Consider the following 21,760-nt stretch of genomic DNA (forward strand, 5'->3'; position numbering starts at 1 on the left):
ATTCTTTATGATTTAATGCAAACAGTGTGTGTTTGGCTAAATCTCTCAGTTTCTCTTATTTTTACATTATAAAATGTGGGTAGAAAATCTACTTTCCAAATTGTCCTTATTCTTGAGATAGTACTAATATATAGAATATGTGTGTGTGCTCAGTCGTGTCTGACTCTTTGCAACCACATGGACTGTAACCCGCCAGGCTCCTCTGTCCATGGGATTTTTTAGACAAGAATACTGGAGTGGGTTGCCTTTTCCTACTCCAAGGGATCTTCCTGACCCAGGTATTGACCCTAAGTCTCCTAAGTCTCCTGCATTGGCAGGAGGATTCTTTACCACTGAGCCATCTGGGAAGCCTGTAGTATACAGAATAGGATGTAGCAAAGTCTATTTGATGCTGAAAATTTAGGGAAATAAAGAACCTTAGAACTCAGTCCTCTATCATCTTTGTCATCAACTAGTGTCCACTGTTCTTAGGGAATTTATATCCTTGGCAATTACTGAACTAGTTGGGAATGTATTACATGAGGATATCAAACCTGTATCCTTGACAAGCATTGACTGTAGTCTGATCTCAGTATGTCTCTGCACATGTAATTTTACTATTTCTTAATTTATTTTGGTGCTGATGTGACCAGTAAAATAGAAATTTATCATGGAGTGTAATTAAGTCATGGGGCCTTGTTTATTTTTATCATAGCATGTTTTCTCTATCAAAGAGACTCTAAAAGTACAATACCTTCTTGTGGGGGCAGGTCAAGAAGACGTTTTTAAGCAAAATTCTATAAGGAATCTTTGTACTTAAAAGGTTTAGGGGCCACTCATCTATTTTGGATTTACGTATCAACATGACTTGAATCTTACAAAGAAATATTAGGCCTTAAATGTATTTTTCTGAGGGCAGGTCTTTCCTGGTTCTGCATAATAAATTTGAGGGCAGTACTGGTAGAAGTTCAACAATGCCTTTAAAATGGTGAGTCTCCATGCAGATAATAAATAGGAAAAAGTCTAATTTTAGGGTAATTCTCCAATATAAGAATGGGGATGAAATCTAGAAAATATATTTTGTCCTGAACAGAAACCATTCATGTTTAGCAAAAATAAGAGAGGCTATATTAGCCCTTTTCTCCTCTGTCAGCATTTCCAGTATAACCCAGGTCTTCTTGTCATTCTGTTCCACAGGCAGATGTGATGAAAAGAAAAAGGCCTGGGGATCCAGACAAACATGGCTTCACATCCTGGATCCACAACTATTAGGTGCGTAAATTCGGATAATATTCTTCTAGCTGGGTCTAAAGTAAAAATAACCAGATTGCAGTGCTGTGGGGTTTTTTGATGAGATAGTTGATAATGTGGGGATGAAAGAATTGAGTTCCCTCCTTGGGTGCTATAACTCTTCAGAACTCTCATCACTTTAGTACTTAAAAATTTCAGGATTTGGAAGGACCCCTAGTAGTCTCTCACTTGCTTATTTTAAAGATGGACATGTAAAGACGTTATAGGATGTATCTAATGATCATATTACTATATAAGTCATAAAATTCAGGCTGGAATGGAACTCAGTCCTTTTCCAGAAAGCGTAACTTGTCAACGACCAAATGTAATGAGTAATTGAATCGAATTGAGTCCATGTATCCACTGAGCCGGTCCTGGGACTCAAAAGGTGAAGAAGTCTACACAAGGTGACGATGTGGTTGTGCCCCAATACAACCACAGAATACGTCTGACGATCCGTCACAGGACAAATACACTGAGCCATATGCTCAGAGGAAGGGGAAATGTAACTCTGAGGTAGAAGAACCTAATGAAATCTAACCTGCATTTAATAAAAGGTGGAGACCCTTCCAGCCATCTGCCTCAGTATTTATTAATTTAGCAAATATATGCGTATCCACAGCTATGTATCAGATGCTCTCTTATAGTAAGGAAGAAATAAAGTGCTAAAGATTTGGCAGTTAAGGACATGAGGAAGATAAGCTGCAGAAGGCATACTGCAATCAATTACTGATAATTTCTCTAAGAACAAACCAGGTACGAAAGTTTAATGAATTTTCAGAACAGCAGGTAAGGCCATCCTACGTGTCAGTGGGGTACCTGGCCAGACATCGGAGGTTATCCTTCCGCAGAGACACTAACACTTTAAGACGCTGGAAACAGCCGTTCCTCCGCCTCCCTCGCTCCGCATCCTGTCCTGGCCAGGCTACAGCGCCTTCACGCCCCGCGGGCCACGCCCCTGCGCGTTGGTTGGTCTTTCCAGAAGTGATGAAACTTCCCGCAAGCATTACAGGAGCCGGGAGGGTATAAAGTGAGGGGTGAGAGAAAGCCCCCACCCTGCAAGCTGCCGCTGGGCCCTTCCGGCCCACCCGCCCCACAGGAGCCCAGGTAGGCCCGGCAGCCGCGGGTCGCGGCGCCCTTGCAGCGAGCGTGCCGCAGGGCTGACCCCAGAGAGGTAGGAAGATGCGCGGCAGCCTGGCCCGCCCGAAGGGTGGGCAGACGCGGATCCCTGCACCCCGGGATGCTGCAGCTTTAGCCAGGCCGGGGAGGCGGGGCCGATTGTTGCGCACCTGGGAGCCAGCTGGGGCGGGAAGACCTCCGCTGTGGTCCGGGAGAGAGGGATCGCGTGGCCCCCAGAGAGGCGGCCCTGCCGCTCCGGAGAGACGGTGGCGGCGGTTTAAGTTGGCGCCTGTAAATTTCATTATTTTGTTATTGTTGTTATTATTATATTGCGTCGAAGACTGCGGAAATTTTTGCATTTCGAGGGTCCTGCCCTGGATGGGCTGGAGGGCGCACGTGGTCCGGGTGCAGCTGGAAGTCGCGGGGCCACGCGTTCCCTAGGCTCCGATCCTGGGGAGAGTGTCTCCTGGGCTGGCTGTCACGGCCTCGGATACTCCTTACCTCCGGCTTCCCACCCGGTTTTTCCGAGCTACCCCTCCCCCCATCTCTTGTTGCAAGACTCAACAAGTGACTTGCTGAGCAAATCCTGCCCAGAAGAGATCACTTTAGGATGACAGGCGGCGCGGTCTGGGAACAGGGAAAAAAAAAAAAAAAAAAAACCCGAAAAACTGGCAGGGGAATGGCTTCAAATTAATGTTGCTATTTTGAGTGAAGGAACACTTTCCGCCCCCAGCCTGTGGCCTACATTATTTCTTCACCATCTGTAGCCCGTGGTGCTTGACAAATAAACTCAGCTTTTTCATTGATTGATCGCATTCTTGTAAGATTCACTAGAGGTAACTTAGGTCTTGAAGCTGTGCAGGTGTTAGTTGCTGAGATCTTGAACTTCACCATAACACTTGATGTAATTAAATGTTTAAGTTTTTAAGTAATTAAATGCGCTGAAACAGCAGTCCAATTCGGTAACAGTTAGCCACAGGTGACTGTTGAAAACGGGAAATGCTGGTTAATCCGGATTGAAATTTGCTTTAAGTGTTGACGATTTAATAGAGAGAAGCAATGTAAAATATCTTATCGATATTTTTGTACTGATTTTACATGTTGCAGTAATAGTAATACTATTTTCAGTACATTGTGTTAAAATCTATTTAAAATTTCATTTTTTTCTCTTTTAACGGGGCTACTAGTTTATTCAGTATTACATATGTGGCTCACATTTCCATTGGATAGCACTGCTTTAGACTTTTATGAGAAAATATGGAAAATTACTGGGAACAGGTAACAGCAGTGGGAAAAAGCCTTGCCAAGTAGAATGTTTGCAAGTAAGACTGATTCCAATGAAAATAATTGGTGATAGTTTTAATTTGCTTTTCCTACTGCAGAAATGTGTGCTTTGCAATCATCTGTCTTCCCTCTTTCCCTCCAATTGAGTGCTTAAGTGTATTGCTATAGCACGATTAATGGGATTCACTAGCATTAGGAAGACCTAGGGAAATGAGTCACTAATGACCTCATGTGATTTTCAAAGCCCTTTCAGAGCCTATTTTTCATTGTATAGAGTCAGAGGTAGATGGCTTATTGACAGTCAACTCACTTAAATCGCACTGAATTTTCCTAGTAAATCTCAAAGTAAATCTAAGCAAACCTATTTAGTTGTGCTTTGCAGGTACTGCTTTTTTTTTCTTCAAATTGAAGGTGCATGCCAAGTCTGCATGGGCACCATGTTTCCCAACAGCATTTGCTCTTCTTGTCTGTCACATTTTGGTAACTTCAAATTTATTACCCAAATCTGTGATAAATGATCTTTGAAGTTTCTATTACACAAAGCTTGCTACTTGCTGAAGATTCAGATTATGGTTAGCATTTTTTTAAGCAATATTTTTAAATTATAGTATGTACATTGCTAGACATCATGCTGTTGCACATTTAATAAATAGACTACAGTATAGTGTAAATAAAACTTTTATATGCACTGGGAAACCAAAAAGTTTATGTGACTTGCTTTATTACTAGAACCAAACTGACAGTGTCTCAAAGGTGTTCCTGTATCTGGTTATAGGTATTTGGTCAAATGCCTGGAAGGGTCCACATAGAACATGTGATACTTCATTTCCAAGTTGTTTTAATACAGTTTTCCATTAATTTGGTCCGGTCTCCTGGAAAGGCCTAACAAGGCTGTGGTTCTTTGGCCTGTGAGGATGAACCACATTGTTCTTCCGAGATACTGCTCTGTCTGTCCCACCTACTTTGGTTCATTTAAATGTGAATGAAATGTCTTCAGAGGATTGTTCCAAGTGATTAATGTAACTTGAATATTTATATACTTTTTGATGCCATTTATCTAGGCATTTGCTACAAATTTGCATTTAAAAAATACGAAAATAGTTTCCAAGAGTTCCAGAAACTGAACAGGTCAGCAACTGAACTGAGCTGAACAGGTAAAGAGATGCATTTAGGGGACTTGCCTGGCAGTCCCTGGCAGTTAAGACTCCCAGATCGACTGCACAGGGTGTGAGTTTGATCTCTGGTTTTAGTTGTTGTTCAGTTGTTCAGTCCTGTCGACTCTTGGTGACCCCTTGGACTACAGCACACCAGGCTTCCTGGTCCTTCACTATCTCCTAGAGTTTGCACAAACTCATGTCCATTGAGTTGATGATGCCATCCAGCCATCTCATCCTCTGTTGCCCTCTTCTCCTGCCCTCAAACTTTCCCAGCATCAGGGTCTTTTCCAGTGAGTTGGCTCTTTGCATCAGATGGTCAAAGTATTAGAGCTTCAGCTTCAGCATCAGTCCTTCCAATGAATATTCAGCACTGATTTCCTTTAGGATTGACTGGTTGGATCTCCTTGCAGTCCAAGGGACTCTCAGGAGTCCTCTCCAGCACCACAATTCAAAAGCATCAATTCTTGGACATTCAGCCTTCTTTATGGTCCAGCTCTCACTTCTATACATGACTACTGGAAAAACCATAGCTTTGATTATACCGACCTTTGTCAGCAAACTGATGTTTCTGCTTTTTAATATGCTTTCTAGGTTTGTGAGATATTCTTTGAAGGAACAAGTGTCTCTTAATTTCATGGCTGCAGTCTGCAGTGGGGGAACCAAGATCCTGCATGCCCATGGCACAGCCAAAAATTCTGAATAAAAAAGTAAAAGAAAGAGAGATACATTTATTCTCAAGACCTAAGAGGTGATTGTAGTATGCTGGAGCATCTCTTGGATTTTTCAGAGCTTTTGGGATTCTGGGATGAAGAGAGTAGACTAGGATCTCTGGGTGGGCTGGAGCCAGTCTGCATGTGTATCTGTGTCTTGGGTGTAAACCTAGGATAGAAAACAGAATATTGCCTGAACACTGCTAGCTTTAGCTGACCAAATCATAATGTCAGAGGGAAGCAGGCTTTGACTAGGGGCTAAACTGCTGTATATTATTAATAGCCGGCTGGATGTAAAGGTCATTTCATCTTTCCTGAATACTTGTAAGTAAATTAAATCATTCTCTTACCCTCTGTGCCTGCCAACCTACTGGTAAATTGCTGTGGATAAGATAACATATTTCACTCTTTGAAGTGGCTTATGCAAGTTTTGGGCATTGAGATTGAATGAAGACTTGGGTTGTATATTGACTATTTAACTGGCCTGCTTTTGTCTCCATAGAGAGCCCGGAGCTTCATCGCACCATGTGTGGCATTTGGGCGCTCTTTGGCAGCGATGACTGCCTTTCTGTTCAGTGTCTGAGTGCTATGAAGATTGCACACAGGGGTCCGGATGCATTCCGTTTTGAAAATGTTAATGGATACACCAATTGCTGCTTTGGATTTCACCGGTTGGCGGTCGTTGACCAGCTGTTTGGAATGCAGCCAATTCGAGTGAAGAAATATCCGTACTTGTGGCTCTGTTACAACGGTGAAATCTACAACCACAAGAAGGTAAACAGAATAAAACCAGAAGCTATCTGGATGTGATTAAGCCTCAGAGCTAGTTGGTTATAATAATTTTATTATTGTTTAATGTTTTTTACTTTTCAACCACTTCCCATGTTCATTCTCACTTGCTCCAATCATATATAGATAGACAGGGCACAGATGCACAAAGAGGTAGAATGACTTGGTCACCAAAAAATAAATAAAATGAGGATTCCATTTCAGGTTTTTAACTTTAAGAATCTTTTTTTCCCTATTATTAATTTGAATATTAATTATAACCTGTGTTAGGCACCCGGGTGCAGTATAAATATGAGAGGTAGATCTGCATACTACTGGAGTTTATTCTATTAAGGAGCAGACAAAAAAAATCATTGTGCATATACTTGTGTTTTTGTGCACTCAGTCAGGTCCGACTCTTCGCGACCCCATGGACTGTAGCCCACCAGGTTCCTCTATCCATGGAGTTTTCCAGGCAGGAATACTGGAGCAGGTTGCCATTTCCTTCTCCAGAGGATTGTCCTGACCCAGGGATTAAACCCAAATCTCACATCTCCTGCATTGGTTGGCGGGTTCTTTACCAGCTGAGCCACCAGAAAAGCCCCATACATATACTAAGCTTTATGAAAAAATGAATTTGGAGTTAATGGGTATGGGAGATCCAGTTTCAGTACAGGTTTGTCAGAGAAGGCCTCTTGAGGAACTGTCGTTTAAACTCAGACCTAATGGACAAGGATGAACTAGCAGGGCTGGGGAGAGCATTTTGTGCAGAGGGAACAGCATGTGTAGAGCCCTGGGATGTTCATAAGTGAGCAAGGGGCAGCTGGGCCAGGTGGACTTGGGGAGGTCGGGCAGGACCAGAGCAAGCAGGACTTGGTAAGACAGTAGAATGTAATTCTAATAGCAATGAGATTTGAAGATTTTAAGGCAGGGATAGAATGTAATAGCTTGTGGATGATCCTGCTGTTGACTAAAAAAATGACGCGGAACCTAAAAGTTGAGAGTTAGGTTTTATTCTGTGGGAATGTTAGGACAGTATCTCTGGTGACTCCTAGAGGGCCAATCCTGAGGAGGTGGGGAGGAGCCAGGCTATATAATCTGAATATTAAAAGATTACTGTTAAGAGAAAACAAAATCTCTCACATGAAGCGTTTTAGGGATCTCCTATGTATGGGAAGATGGAAGCATCCAGGCTTGCGGAAATCATTTCTTCAGCATGCATCTAGCTATCTGGGGCCAATCCTTGTTTACCATCAGAGATGGCAGAAGTGGCCAATGGCCCACTCACACATCCTCCCAGCTCCTCTGGGCTTCCTGGAGAGGAAGTAGATGATGGCTCCCAAATAGCTGGCTTTGTTTCACCTGGGCTCGGAAATTTGCATGTGGAAAAGGCTTGTTTACTGTAGAGCATAAAACAAAACATTTCATTTCAGTCCGCCCTTAAAATGCTGCTGGTAATTGTTTTAATCAGAGCCAAGGGACAGACAGGTAGCCAGATGCAGTGGAGTGCAAGAGGGAAGCACTAAAATTGGAACAACTTTTAGTCTGGTGAAAGCGTACTCTTAGAATTAGAGTGGTGAGGGTGTGAAAATTATGACCCGAGGAAGCCACATTTGCTAAGAGCTTTGCAGTGTGGAATTCTTTGGGGCTAGTGTTTCATAAGAAAATTTTGAATCTAAAATTGGCAAGTTATTTTTTGTCGCTTGCCTCCCCAACTCTTAATTTTGAAAATTTCACTTTTATAGAAAATAACAGAATATAGAGCACCTGGATTGAATAACTGCTAATGTTTTGCCCTTTTGGCTTTACCTCTCTGTCTGTACTACACAATCAACTCTGGGCTTAATCACTTTAGAGTGTACCTAGGTGGTATAGAATCTGCCTGCTAATGCAGGTGACGTAGGTTCAATCCCTGGGTCAGGAAGATCCCCTGGAGAAGGGAATGGCAACCCACTCCAGTATTCTTGCCTTGGAAATCCCATGGACAGATGAGTCTAGCGGGCTATAGTCCATGGGGTCACGGAAGAGTTGGACGGGACTTAGAGACTAAGCAGCAACAACTACACATGTACTACATGTATATCACACATGTAGTATGTATATAATATCCATTCCCATCCTCCATATAGTACAGAGGTACATTACCTTTCTCTTCTATTTTTCAGAATGCACCTAAAGTTTTCATGGGCTTAACTTTATGTTACAATTTGTTTCTGAGTTCAAACAAGTTATATTTTGATAATGCCATGATTCTTTTAAATCACATCACTAAGGTACACAAAATTATAGAGCACAAAAATGCTGAAGCAACTTTGCAATAAAAAAAAATTAATGAAAGCACAGGATTCTAACATTTTCATTTTGCTATTGTTTCCTTAAGCTGCAACACCATTTTGAATTTGAATACCAGACCAAAGTGGATGGTGAAATAATCCTTCATCTTTATGACAAAGGAGGAATTGAACAAACAGTTTGTATGTTGGATGGGGTATTTGCATTTATTTTACTGGATACTGCCAATAAGAAAGTGTTCTTGGGCAGAGATACCTATGGAGTGAGACCTTTGTTTAAAGCCATGACAGAAGATGGATTTTTGGCTGTGTGTTCAGAAGCTAAAGGTAATGATAGAATTTTTCTGTGGTTTTTCATTATTGTCCCGATTGTGTGTTTTCTTCTTGACCATATTTACAAATCTAATGCAATCCATATATACAAATGGGGCAACCCAATTTTTTACAAGTGACTATGTTAGTCATGGAGTTTCTAGGCCTCCTTTTTTTTTTTTAAACCACGGAGTTGGAGTCTCCTTTTTAGCACTTAAAATTCTGTAATCCTTAAAGGATAGATCTGTGGTAAAGTCATATAATTATTGTTGTGCCAATAGGTTCTGCATCTGGTTTGATCCCATGTGTGTTTTCAAGTTTTCCTGTGTCACATGGTGACGGTAAGGTTGGCCAGCCCTGCAGTTACCGCACTGTGGTACTGTGCCAGGCTGTCCCACAAAGTCATTTTTATTTAGCACTTTTTAAACAGCTTTATTGGGGTATAATTTTCATGCCATATGGTTCATCCATTTGAAGGTACAATTCAGTGGTTTTTAGTATATTCATAGATATCTGCATCCAACACTAGTCAATTTAGAATTATTTTTTTGTCATCTCAAAACTAAACCTTGTACTCTTAAGCTGTCACTCCCCACCCCTTTATATTCATTAAGCATTAAACTTCCTGTCCCGTCTACCTTCTTCCTCCTTCCCCACCCCTAGTCCCAGCCAAACACCAGTCTATTTTCAGTCTATGTGGATTTCCCTATTCTGGCCATTACATACCAGTGGAGTCATATCCTATGTGGTCTGGTTTTTGATTACTGGCTTCTTTCACTTGGCATAACGTTTCCAAGGTGTATCTATGTTGTAACATGTTATCAGTATTTACTTTTTTAATTTACTTTTTATGACCTGAAGATATTTCGTTACCTGGATATACCACATTCTGTTCATCCACTGTTTATCCTTTTGTCAGTTGATGGACAATTGGCTTTTATGAATAATGCTTCTCTACATATATGGGTACAAGTTTTTGTGTGGTTTCATTTTTCTTGGGTATATACCTAGGAGTGACTGCATGATTTACTCTGTGTTTATAAATAGCATTAAAAAGAATAAAATATTTGGAATAAATGTAACAAAAGTACAAAATGGTGTGCTGAAAACTATAAAACATTGTTGAAAGAAGATCTAAAGAAATTGGAAAGCATCCCATGATCATGGATTGAAAACTTAACCATTGTTAAGTTGGCACAGATTCCCCTAATGGATCTACAGATTCAGCATGATCTCTGCCAGTATCCTAGGTGATTTTGTAGAAATTGACAAGCTCACTTTGAAATCCATAGGGAATTGCAAAGGATTCAGAATAGCCAAAGCAATCTTGAAAAAGAATAAAGTAGGAGGACTCTCCCTTCTTGACTTCAAAATGTACTACAAAGCAGGGGTAATCAGGACAGTATGGTACTGGCAGAAAGATAGACATACCGACCTTAGAACTAAGAGTCCAGAAGTGAATTCATATACCTGTAGTCAACTGATTGTCAGTTAGGGTATCAGGACCATTCAATGGACAAATAATAGTCCAACAAATGATGCTGGGACAACTTGACATATGGAAAAAAAAAGTTAAACCATTACCTCATTACCTCACACCATTTATAAAAATCAAAGTGGATCAAATTCTAAAATTTGATCTCTAAGCACTAAAACTTCAGTAAAACTAAAACTTTAGTAAGCACTAAAACTATAAAACTCATAGAAGAAAGCATAGTGGTAAATCTTCATGACCTTTGATTTTGCAAAGATTTCTTTGATATGACACCAAAAGCACAAACAATGAGGGAAAATAGATATATTGGATTTTATCAAAATTAAACATTCTTGTACTTCAAAGGACACCATCAGGAACATGAAAACTCAACCCACAGAGTGGAAGAAAATGCTTGAGCATCATATTTATCATTTTTTGACAATAAAATTGAGGAAGACATCATTTATGTCTTAGCTAGACAGCAATGACATGCTAAAATGTGATCTACCTCCTTGTCTGCCTTTTTGCTTCATTGTTTAAATCCTTTCTCACTTGATGTGATTATACGAGGAAAAGCGAGTATATACATTATTTACCCAAAGTGCTATTAGGGAAGCCCAACAAAGAAAACACAAGGGGAAAGTAGACTCCTTCCTTCCACTCTGTCTCTGATAACCTTGATACGGACTTATAATCTCACATCCAGTTTGCCCTCTGAAATTTCTTGACTTGTAATTTTTTTACATCTTTAACTGCCCTTTTCTAAACAACAGGATCTCATCTAGGGTACTATAGCAGTGTTCCTTTCTCAGTGCTTCCAGAGTAGACTATCTAAAACTCATTTGGTCGTGGTGCTTTAAATTATAATTGCTCCTCAACTTCCTCGGGGGCTGTGTGCCCACTTGAGGTCTGCTAGTGGGTAGTAGGATCTGGGTCTCATTTGCTGTTTGAATTCCATACTACACAGTAGATTCCTGGGTTAACAAACTCAAATTGTACATCGTAAGTATTCTGTGTAGATAGGCTGTTACTATTTACAATAAAACTTTTTTTTTTAATCAAAATCATGGTGATGTCAAGTTGGTTACTTCCTGTGAGAACTTAGAAAATTTAAATTATAACGTTTAACTCACACACAGTATATAATAACTACATAAGGGATATCTGAGTTTAAAGTATCAGTGGATCATTTTGCTTATTAAAGGACTGAGAACCATAGCTGTTTTTTTTTAAAAATACCCCAGTGATGACAAATGACTGCCAGGATATCATAAAATTAAATTTCAAGTCCATCTTTTTGTTTAATAAATATATCATATGTTTGCTTAGTAAAGAAAATAGATTTTTTAAAATTAGAAATTCCAGCTAGGGAGAAGAAATCGAATATTGGAGGTTTTCCTATTGCCTTAAATTATTAGAAATCAGTGTAATTTTTCTGTATATCTCTGTACACTATTACCTTTCTAGTAGGGTCTGAGGTAATTATATTTTTCCTATTTTGCTTATGCAGTGGATGTTGTATTTGTATTAAAAAGAGAAGATAAAGAGGAATTTAGACATGAAAGTTACTATGAAGTGTTATCCTCGTTTGAATAAATTTATCTTTTTGATTTTGTAGGACTGGTTAACCTGAAGCACTCCAAAGTTACTCTGAAGTGTTATCCTCGTTTGAATAAATTTATCTTTTTGATTTTGTAGGACTGGTTAACCTGAAGCACTCCATGACTCCGTTTTTAAAAGTGGAGCCTTTTTTCCCAGGACATTATGAAGTTTTGGACTTAAAGCCAAATGGCAAAGTAGCATCGGTGGAAATGGTGAAATACCATCACTGTAGAGATGAGCCCCTGCATGCCCTGTATGACAGCGTGGAGAAACTCTTCCCAGGTGAGAGCAGATGCCCATCCACCTGTTCCCACCTCTTGCCCCCAGAGGAAAACTGTACTCTCCCATCATTGAAATGACATCAGTTTGCAAATCTGTTTCCTTTTTAACTTGGAGGCGATGGCACGCTGAAATTTGGCCTGCTTCACTGTTGAGCAAATGCCACCATGATAGAGGTGGATGACTGCATACCTGTTTCAATAAACGATTCACCCAGACCTTTCTGCAGCTGTTTCATTTGCTTTATGTGTTAATAGGTTTTGAGATAGAAACTGTGAAGAGCAACCTCCGGATTCTTTTTGACAATGCTGTTAAGAAACGTTTGATGACGGACAGAAGGATTGGCTGCCTTTTATCAGGTGAAGTCAGCTTAAAAAATCTAATTACATTTCATGCATATGTAGTTTAAATGATTTATAACTATCCTGGAGGCTTAGACTATAAAATACTTACTATTGATTCAGTCTTTCCTCCATTATAGGATGAAAAAGTTTTCTGTAAGTTGTTTTCAATATTCAAAATAATACAGCAACTTAAAGTTATACTATAATTATATTGGCATGAATGAGCTAGTAAACATGTTTTAGAATGTTCATGTCCTCCTACTCCACAGTCTTGATGTAAGCCCTAGAATGTGTAGTGTTTTTTGTCATTCAGTTACTCACTAAGTAGTGTCCAACTCTTTGCAACCCCATGGACTGCAGCATGCCAGGCTTCCCTGTCCTTCACTATCTCCTGGAGTTTGCTCAAACCCATGTTCATTGAGTCGGTGATGCCATCCAGCCATCTCATCCTCTGTCATCCCCTTCTCCTCCCACCTTCAATCTTTCCCAGCATCAGGGTCTTTTCAAATGAGTCAGCTCTTCACATCAGGTGGCCGAAGTAGTAGAGCTTCAGCTTCAGCATCAGTCCGTCCAATGAATATTCAGGGTTGATTTCCTTTAGGATTGACTAGTTTGATTTCCTTGATGTGCAAGGGACTCTCAAGAGTCTTCTCCAACACCACAGTTCAAAAGCATCAATTCTTTGTCATAGTGGCTTTTAACCAATTCAAGTACTGTTACCATTATGACAGGTTAACTGTTAGATTTTTCTTACTCAAGTTGATTTTCAGTTTATAAGACTTGAGGAGTTTAAAGGCAAAACTCTAATCTTGGTGCTTAGGAGGAATGTAAATCGTATCTGCTCCTCTCTTAGGTAAGGCCCATAACCACCACACTTTCTGTCTTGCTCATAGGTGGCTTGGATTCCAGTTTGGTTGCTGCCACTCTGTTGAAGCAGCTAAAAGAGGCCCAAGTACAGTACCCTCTCCAGACATTTGCGATTGGCATGGAAGACAGTCCTGATTTACTAGCTGCTAGAAAGGTAAGACACTGCCTTTTCCTATTAGGTAGTTGAGACAGACTTGTTAATAATTGATGGTTCTATACTTTGCTGCTGTATTGACTTAGGTAATTGTTTTGAATTAAATATATTAAAATGGAATGAAACGCCTATTGAAAATCACTTGTGCTGTACACTGTATTTTGGGTACTTTTATCTTTTATGGGCCATGCAATCCTCATAAAACCCAATGATGGTAATCCTGGGTAAGATTGAAGAATAAGGGCATGGTAGAGTGGTAAGGCTGAAGGCTTTGGAGCCTGATTGTTGGTTTCAAATCTTCACTTTAGCACACAGTCCCCCACTCCTGTAGTGGGAGTGCTCGTATCCACTGTGGCACAGGTTTGAGGTGAAAATTACATAGTTCATATAAAGTGTGGGATAGAACCTAGTATGCAGTAAGTACTTGGAATGTTAGCTGTTCTTGTTGCTTTTCATTTCCTTTATGAGATACTGTATTTAGGACTGTGGGCAGAGAGAACGTTGTACACATTCAGTGTGTGGCAGACCTTGTTCCCACTCTGATAGAGCTTCCATAGAGTGGACGAGAAAAATCAAGAGTGGTCCAAAAGCCACTGAATCACTGATACTGAATGAATCTGAAAGAGCCAGAAAAAACTGAATGAGGGGAGGGGCCATTTAATTTAGGAATGGCATTCTAGATGTACAATGAGGCATTGCAGGAGGGCCAAAGGGAGATAAAATCAGCACAAGGGGAGTGGAGGGCATGCTTGTTAGGGTGAAGGCTTGGAGTGAGAAGGGCAAACAGGAGGCCTGCCTCTTGTGGTCAGTGGAGGGCAGACACTGGGGGACACCGGGGAGCCAGACTAATGGGGCTTGTATGCAGTGTCCTGGAGAATCATTTCCCCTTACTGTGGCGGCCTGTGAAATCATTTCCTCTTAGTTTGTCTTACTTGTTTCCCACCGTTGTTAATTCATGATGTGTTATGAACTACTGTGGTCTAGCAGTTAAGACTGAGCTTCCAACGCAAGGGGTATGAGCTTGGCCCCTAGTCAGGGCCCTAAGATCCCACATACTCTATGAAAGGGCCGAAAAAGCCACAGCTTTTTCTTGAAAGAGTAGTCCTTTTCTTTAAAGAACAAGCATATGCATATTTCCTCATGTAATCAGGTGGCAAATCATATTGGGAGCGAACACCATGAAGTCCTCTTTAACTCTGAGGAAGGCATTCAGGTCCTGGATGAAGTCATATTTTCCTTGGAAACTTATGATATTACAACGGTCCGTGCTTCAGTAGGTAAGGTATTTTATGATCCCCCAAAGATTTTAATACTGAAAAGAGTGTAAGGTTTAAAAACTACTATTTCAAGCAGTTGTTTTAAAGAACAGTACTTACGAATGAACTCAGGTAAAATTCCTGTGTCAGCCGTTGTTGAAGACTAAACGATTTAAGAATTCCTTAATTCCTTAAGAATTAAGAATACATAGTTAAACTTCCACGTTTTGGTATCACTATATTTTAAAGAGTAGATACATAGTTTCTATAGCCTCTTTCCCCCTGTTTCTCTGTATAAAAGTTTGTTGGACTATATGTTCTAACTAGTTTCTGTAAGGAATCCTTGTTTTAGATATATTTTGGTAAATAGTCCATCAGTAACTATTACTGTCTAGGAATAAACACTTGATTTACCCTGTGGATACATACTGAGATCATAACTGTACTCCAAATCAGACTGGTCAAATATTGCTGAGCTTCTGAACACTACTGGCTTAGACACACCTCTCTTTTAAGGAACTCAGAATCCAGTAGGATTCCATTGCAAAGTTTAGAGTCTGCATTCTCATGCTTTAAACTTTGCAGTAACATCACTGGGGTGCTCTCTCTCCCAAAAGGGGCAAAAATGAGTTCTTGAAGGGCAAAAATCTTAGGTATTACAGTGGTTTCTGGCTTTCCAAAGTACTTAGATATACAGTATTTCTGGTACTAATATTTCATTGGTGAAGGAGATTAGGGGAAAAGATCTAAAAAGTATCACTAGGGAGATAATAATGAAAAAACCTTTTAAGAACAAATACTAGTTTACAGGGCTGTGGAGCAGGAACCAACCAACATCTTTTAATGATATAACATGCTTTGCTGTATTTGAAATACGCTGAATGGGGAGTACGTATGAGGGAAGAAGCCCCAAATTAAAATTAAGCTACCAAAACCCCAATTTATTATTTTCATGTAGTGATACTAGTGTGAGAGTTATCAAATTTAAGACATTTGAGTCATTGTTCAGCAGAATTTTTCTAGCATTTTTAACATTGTTTAGCAAAATTTTCAGATAGACATTCTTGGTCTGAAAGCAGGAATATGTAAAAACCTACATATAAAATTATGAAAGAGCTATGTCTTCACAGCAGTACAACTTTTAGATTAAGTACATATAAGTGGTTTGCACTATAGATAAAAGGTCATTATTTTGCAAACTACTTCACAATAACAGAGTCTAATAGCAAAGCTTGCCACCATTTGAAACAAAATAAGAGGCATTTTTGGTAGAGGGTTATGTGGACATTAACAATAATTTCTGTCTCGTTTAAGGTATGTACTTAGTTTCTAAGTACATTCGAAAGAACACAGATAGCGTGGTGATCTTCTCTGGAGAAGGTTCAGATGAACTTACGCAGGGTTATATATATTTTCACAAGGTACGCATTCTCAAATGGAAGGATATTGGTCCTGGGGAAGAAAAGTATGAATTATTTGACCATTTTCTATTGTCTTTTTTGATATAACAGTGACACTTGGAATATTTTGTGAGGTATTTGAGAAAATCTAATAGTGTCTGTATTTGTTTGGGTGAGAAAGAAGTCTCAATTGTGTCAGATAATACCCGCTTTTTAAAAACTAGTTAACATAAGAATCACATTTCTGGTATTTCTTGGTCCCCTGCTGTCTTACGGGCTTTGGACAACGTGAACCCGTCATTTTATCTGTCGGTTCTAGCAGTCTTGGAACGAGGGAAGGCATGCTTTATAAAGCATTTACTTTCTTCTCTAAGCTTGGGTGGTCTCTTGTCTTACCCACCTTTAGAGTTGGAGTTGTGTGCAAGAATAAGAAATAAGAAATTTCATGTACCAAAAGCAAAGCTTGAAGGGTGTATTTTTAACTTCAGCTCTGTTTGTACACAGGCTCCTTCCCCGGAGAAGGCCGAGGAGGAGAGTGAGCGGCTTCTGAGGGAACTCTACTTGTTTGATGTTCTCCGAGCAGATCGAACTACTGCAGCCCATGGGTATCTTGATATTTCAGAAAGTGATTATAAAAATAACCTCAGAAAACAAAAGGCTTTCTTTTCATTTAGTATATGCTGTGAAGTATGCCTTTTATAGAAAAGAAGAAGCTTGTCACATAGTGCAGAGGGAGTAAGTGAAATCAGAGTGCTGTTGTCAGGGTGAGAGTACGTGGGTAGGTGGCTTCAGGTAGAGTTTCTGTCTTGAAAACATAACATTGTCCATACTTCTGGGCAGCTGAGAGGGAAGGCACTTGCAGCTCTTTTGGGTCCTTTTAAGAGAAATGAAGCTTATACAGCTTCATGTAGTTTAGTGAGCCTTGAGGGCTTGCCATGTCTGTTTGATGCTGTGGGGACCATGTAGGGGAGAGGGAAGTGAAGATGCAAGAGATGTGATTAGCTTTTAGAGTAGGTTTCTTTGGTATCATTTCTGATTATTGAAAGTTGTCACTTTTTAAAGCTGGTCATTTAAAGACTTAACCGTATGTGATTCCCTGATGACTCGGTGGTAAAGAATCCCCCTGCCAGTGCTGGAATGGCAGGTTCAATCCCTGGGTCAGAAAGATCCCCTGGAGAAGGAAATGGCAACCCACTACTCAAGCATTCTTGCCTGGGAAATCCCATGAACAGAGGAGCTTGGCTGGGTACAGTCCATGAGGTCGCAAGAGAGTCAGGCACAACTTAGTGACTAAACAATAACAACTGTATGTGATAAACAATCTTTTTCGGTTGCTTCTACTAAATCACACTTAGGTTAGACAATAATGGGTTGGAGAATGAACTGAATTCAGACATTTTTATTACTAATTGATTAATAACTTATATTCAGTATAAATCAGTGTTCCATGGTGTTTCATCAGAGGTCACATCATCTGTTTTTTGAACCCTGGTTAGGACAGGTAGATAGGATAATAGTCAGAGATTGGCATTACAGGTTTTAATAGGGTAATAGTCTCACCTAGAAAAAACTATGACTTAGAAAAGTCTAGGCAAAGTCCATTCTTAATGTTCAGATCACTCATAATTCTTCTTCTGCTTTTTGAGATATTTAATGGATTACAGAAGGGAAAGTAAAAGCAATTATTCTCCAGTAGTTTGTTTCACTCCCTAGATGACATAGTACATATTTTGAATGAAGGTTTTTGTACTCATGCATGTAGTGTAGGGCAGTTATGTAGGACTGTAAAAAGGACTTTACGATCTTAACATCATTTAGAGGCTGGGTGAACTCCTAGGAAACTAAATCAGGATCTAAACGATGGGCACTACGGACCCGTTTGGATTTAGGTTTCCTCTTCCTTTTTAAGCCTTGAACTGAGAGTCCCTTTCCTGGACCATCGCTTCTCTTCCTACTACTTGTCTCTGCCGCCAGATATGAGAGTTCCCAAGGTGGGTGAATCGCTGGGGGTGGACTGCCCACTGATGCTGCTGATCGTTAGAGCTTTTCCTGACACTGCTTTCATTTTCATGTCAGAATGGGATAGAGAAACATCTCCTGAGAGAGACGTTTGAGGACTCCAACCTGATACCTAAAGAGATTCTCTGGCGACCAAAAGAAGCCTTCAGTGATGGAATAACTTCAGTTAAAAATTCCTGGTTTCAGATTTTACAAGACTATATTGAACATCAGGTATCATATCTTTTAAAAGTATATTTTCTGGAATAAGACAATTGGATGCAAAGTTGTAATCACTGTTCATTTTGTATTTAATTTAAATGTTTTGTGACTGTAGGAGGGATTCCCTATAAATATTACTTCTTTTAAATTTCAAGAATTCTGTGAAAATTAAGTAGCATGAAGGATTATAAGTAGCATCTAGAATAGAGAGGAGACTTACTGGTCCTCTCTGACTTTTATCTTACACATTTTGGGGCACCTATTGGATGCTAGGCTTTACGCCCAAAAGAATCAAACACTTAGAGCCACCACTTTGGAGAACTATGCATGTGAATGTTCCTTAAAGATCGCTGCAGCTATGTACGTTAGGTTATTTTAGCATTTGCTAAGGGATTAAAAGAGTCTCTCAGTGTTCAGAGAAGTCTTTTCTTTTTTTTTGTTTGTTTGATTTTAGTTTTTGTGAAACCAGATTAAATACATATATTTCTGTGCCATTTAAAAGGCCATTTCACTTCTATCCTGTTACTCTTACAGGTTGATGATGCAGCGATGGCAAGCGCAGCCCAGAAATTTCCCATCAATACCCCCAAAACAAAAGAAGGCTATTACTACCGTCAGATCTTTGAACACCACTACCCGGGCCGTGCCGACTGGCTGCCCCATTACTGGATGCCCAGGTGGACCAGCGCCACAGACCCTTCTGCCCGCACTCTGACCCATTACAAGGCCTCTGCCAAAGCTTAGGCACTTGCTCAGGCTTGGAGTCAAAGTAATAATTTCTTCTCCTTGTGAAGGGTAGGAGTCTTGAGGGCAGGAAGTGCCAACTGCCCAGGCTTGCTTGGGTGTGAAAAAATAAAAGTCTTAAATCCGAGACATTGCTGTAGTCATTTATATTCATACAGCCCCGTGACCAGAGGTAGCTAGAAACTGAACAGCTTTTACTGTATCACAGGAAGGTAGAGAGTGAGATAGGGAGGGGAAACCATCTGACGGCTGGGAGACCTCACACACCCTCTCCTGTAGAAGACTTCTGGGTCTCATGCCAGTAGGGCATCCTTATGGTCCTCCCCTCATCTGAGTGCGGTCCTCCTCTGGCTTCCTCCCTTAGTTCTCTCTGCATTCCCAATGGCTGGCTAGTTACACTCTGGAGAGGTGAGTAACTTGTAAGACTTGGACAGCTCTGTTTTGTAAAATAGGTTGACTGGAAACTGCACAGCCTAAAAGTTGAGAATTGTGTTTTATTAGGTGGAGTCTCTGACTTAAGCCCTGAAGACAGCCTCTCAGATGGCTCTGAGGGACCACTCCAAAGAGGTAAGGGGAGAGGTAGGATATACAGGAGTTTTTGCCACAAAGCCAAGCAGCCTGACATGTCAGCAGATGACTAGCAGAGAGATCCAGGTATCTCAAGTTAATGAATTTAGCACTTTTCTAGGTGTGGGGAGATGCAAGAGTCTGGCCTCACTGAAATGATTCCCTTGATATGCACCTCAGCTATCAAGGGCCAGCACCCTGCTTTTCTCTAATCCTGAGCTGTACAGTTGGGTGGCGGGTGGCTGATAGCTTAGTGGCTGCGATGCCCTTCGTTTACTGACACATCAGGCAACAGTTTTCATCTATGGACAGTAATCTACATCTTATTCTGTTGATCTGACATCTCTTCTGGAACTGTTGTTGTAAATTGGGAGTCAGCAGGATTTTTCAGGGCTAGACAGTAAATGTTTTAGGGCTTACAGACCTCTGTTGGAGCTGTTCGGCTCTGCCATTTTGGTGTAAAAGCAGCCACAGGTGGTATGGAAACTCGTGGGCAAGGCCATGATAGGCACACACATGGGCATGGCTGTGTTCTATTAAAACTTAGAAAAACAAGCAGTGGGCTGGATTCAGCCCATAGGCCAGTTTCTCAAGCCGTGTTCTAGAGCCACGTATTTCTCATAAAAGGGAAAAGCATTCTGAACCCAGTTGGAGGAAGAGAAAATGTAACAATGAACAAGTCAGTTTTCATTTGAATGCTCATTGGTTGTTTAGGGACTGGATTGTGAAGTCTATTTTAAAGGTGAGTTTATTTATCAGAAATTTTTGAAGGGGAAGCTCCTGGTGCACAGGTATATACAAGAATGATTGATGGGGAGAGTGAGTAGGCCAGGAATTTAGCCAGTAAGTTGGAAACTAGACACTGATTAAGGTGAGCTATAGGCCTTTGCTTATTTTTACAGAGTCTCTAAATATATTTTGACATAAATCGTACCCATGTCATCTTAGATCAGTCTCCCAAAGTAATAGAAGTAAAAGCAAAAAGAAACAAGTGGGACCTAATCAAACACACAAGCTTTTTGTACAGCAAAGAAAACCATAAAGTGAAAATATGACCTATGGAATGGGAGAAAATGTTTGCAAATGTTGCAATGGACAAGGGCCTAATTTCCAAAATAACAACCCAATTGAAAAATGGGCAGAAGATCTAAATAGATATTTCTCCAAAGAGGACATTCAGATGGCTAATGGGCAACACCGTTAATTATTAGAGAAATGCAAATAAAAACTGCAATGAGATATCACCTCACACTGGTCAGAATGGCCAGTATTAAAAAGTCTATAAATAACAGGTGCTAGAGAGAGTGTGAAAGAAAGGAAACCCTCTTGGTGGGTTGGTGGGAATGTCAGTTGTTATAGCCACTATGGAGAACAGTATGAAGGTTCTTCAATGAAAAATAGTTGCCATATGATCCAGCGATCCCACTCCTGGGCATATATTTGAAGAAAACTCTTAACTCAAAAGTATACATGCATCCTGATGTTCAAATCAGCACTATTTACAATAGCCAAAATGTGAGAACAACCTAAACACCCACACACACACTGGAATATTCAGTTCAGTCGCTCAGTTGTGTCAAACTCTTTGTGACCCCATGGACTGCAGTACACCATGCTTCCTTGTCCATCACCAACTCCCAGAGCTTACTCAAACTCATGTTCATCCAGTCAGTGATGCCATCCAACCATCTCGTCCTCTGTCATCCCCTTCTGCCTTCAATCATTCCCAGCATCAGGGTATTTTCAAAAGAGTCAGTTATTTGCATCAGGTGGCCAAAGTATTGGAGTTTCAGCTTTAGCATCAGTCCTTCCAATGAATATTCAGGGCTGCTTTCCTCTAGTATGGACTGGTTGGATTTCCTTGGAGTCCAAGGGACTCGAGTGTTCTCTAGCACCACAATTCAAAAGCATCGATTCTTCAGTGCTCAGCTTTCTTTATA

General features: G+C 40.4%; 1 protein-coding gene across 14 annotated transcripts in view; it reads left to right on the plus strand.

Annotated features, from left to right (window-relative positions):
- Positions 1-19,380, plus strand: part of ASNS (asparagine synthetase (glutamine-hydrolyzing)) — a 139,547-nt gene extending 120,167 nt beyond the window's left edge. For 5 of the 14 annotated variants that reach the window (XM_020898988.2, XM_020898989.2, XM_070471147.1 and 2 more), the window contains 12 exons: positions 1,177-1,251; positions 6,042-6,313; positions 8,688-8,925; positions 12,086-12,271; positions 12,526-12,627; positions 13,506-13,633; positions 14,784-14,910; positions 16,204-16,310; positions 16,794-16,894; positions 18,199-18,280; positions 18,366-18,521; positions 19,044-19,380. In XM_020898988.2, the coding sequence (XP_020754647.1) occupies positions 6,065-6,313; positions 8,688-8,925; positions 12,086-12,271; positions 12,526-12,627; positions 13,506-13,633; positions 14,784-14,910; positions 16,204-16,310; positions 16,794-16,894; positions 18,199-18,280; positions 18,366-18,521; positions 19,044-19,253 (1,686 nt within the window). In that variant the 5' untranslated portion in view covers positions 1,177-1,251; positions 6,042-6,064 and the 3' untranslated portion in view covers positions 19,254-19,380. Of the gene's footprint in view, positions 1-1,176; positions 1,252-2,232; positions 2,444-2,583; positions 2,680-4,733; positions 4,827-5,420; positions 5,578-6,041; positions 6,314-8,687; positions 8,926-12,085; positions 12,272-12,525; positions 12,628-13,505; positions 13,634-14,783; positions 14,911-16,203; positions 16,311-16,793; positions 16,895-18,198; positions 18,281-18,365; positions 18,522-19,043 lie in introns of those variants that run through there. The other 9 variants (XM_070471145.1, XM_070471170.1, XM_070471153.1 and 6 more) reach the window with 8 other exon arrangements.
- Positions 19,381-21,760: the final 2,380 nt, after the last annotated feature.

The sequence above is a fragment of the Odocoileus virginianus genome, chromosome 1 (assembly GCF_023699985.2).
Source record: "Odocoileus virginianus isolate 20LAN1187 ecotype Illinois chromosome 1, Ovbor_1.2, whole genome shotgun sequence".
NCBI classification, from domain to species: domain Eukaryota; kingdom Metazoa; phylum Chordata; class Mammalia; order Artiodactyla; family Cervidae; genus Odocoileus; species Odocoileus virginianus.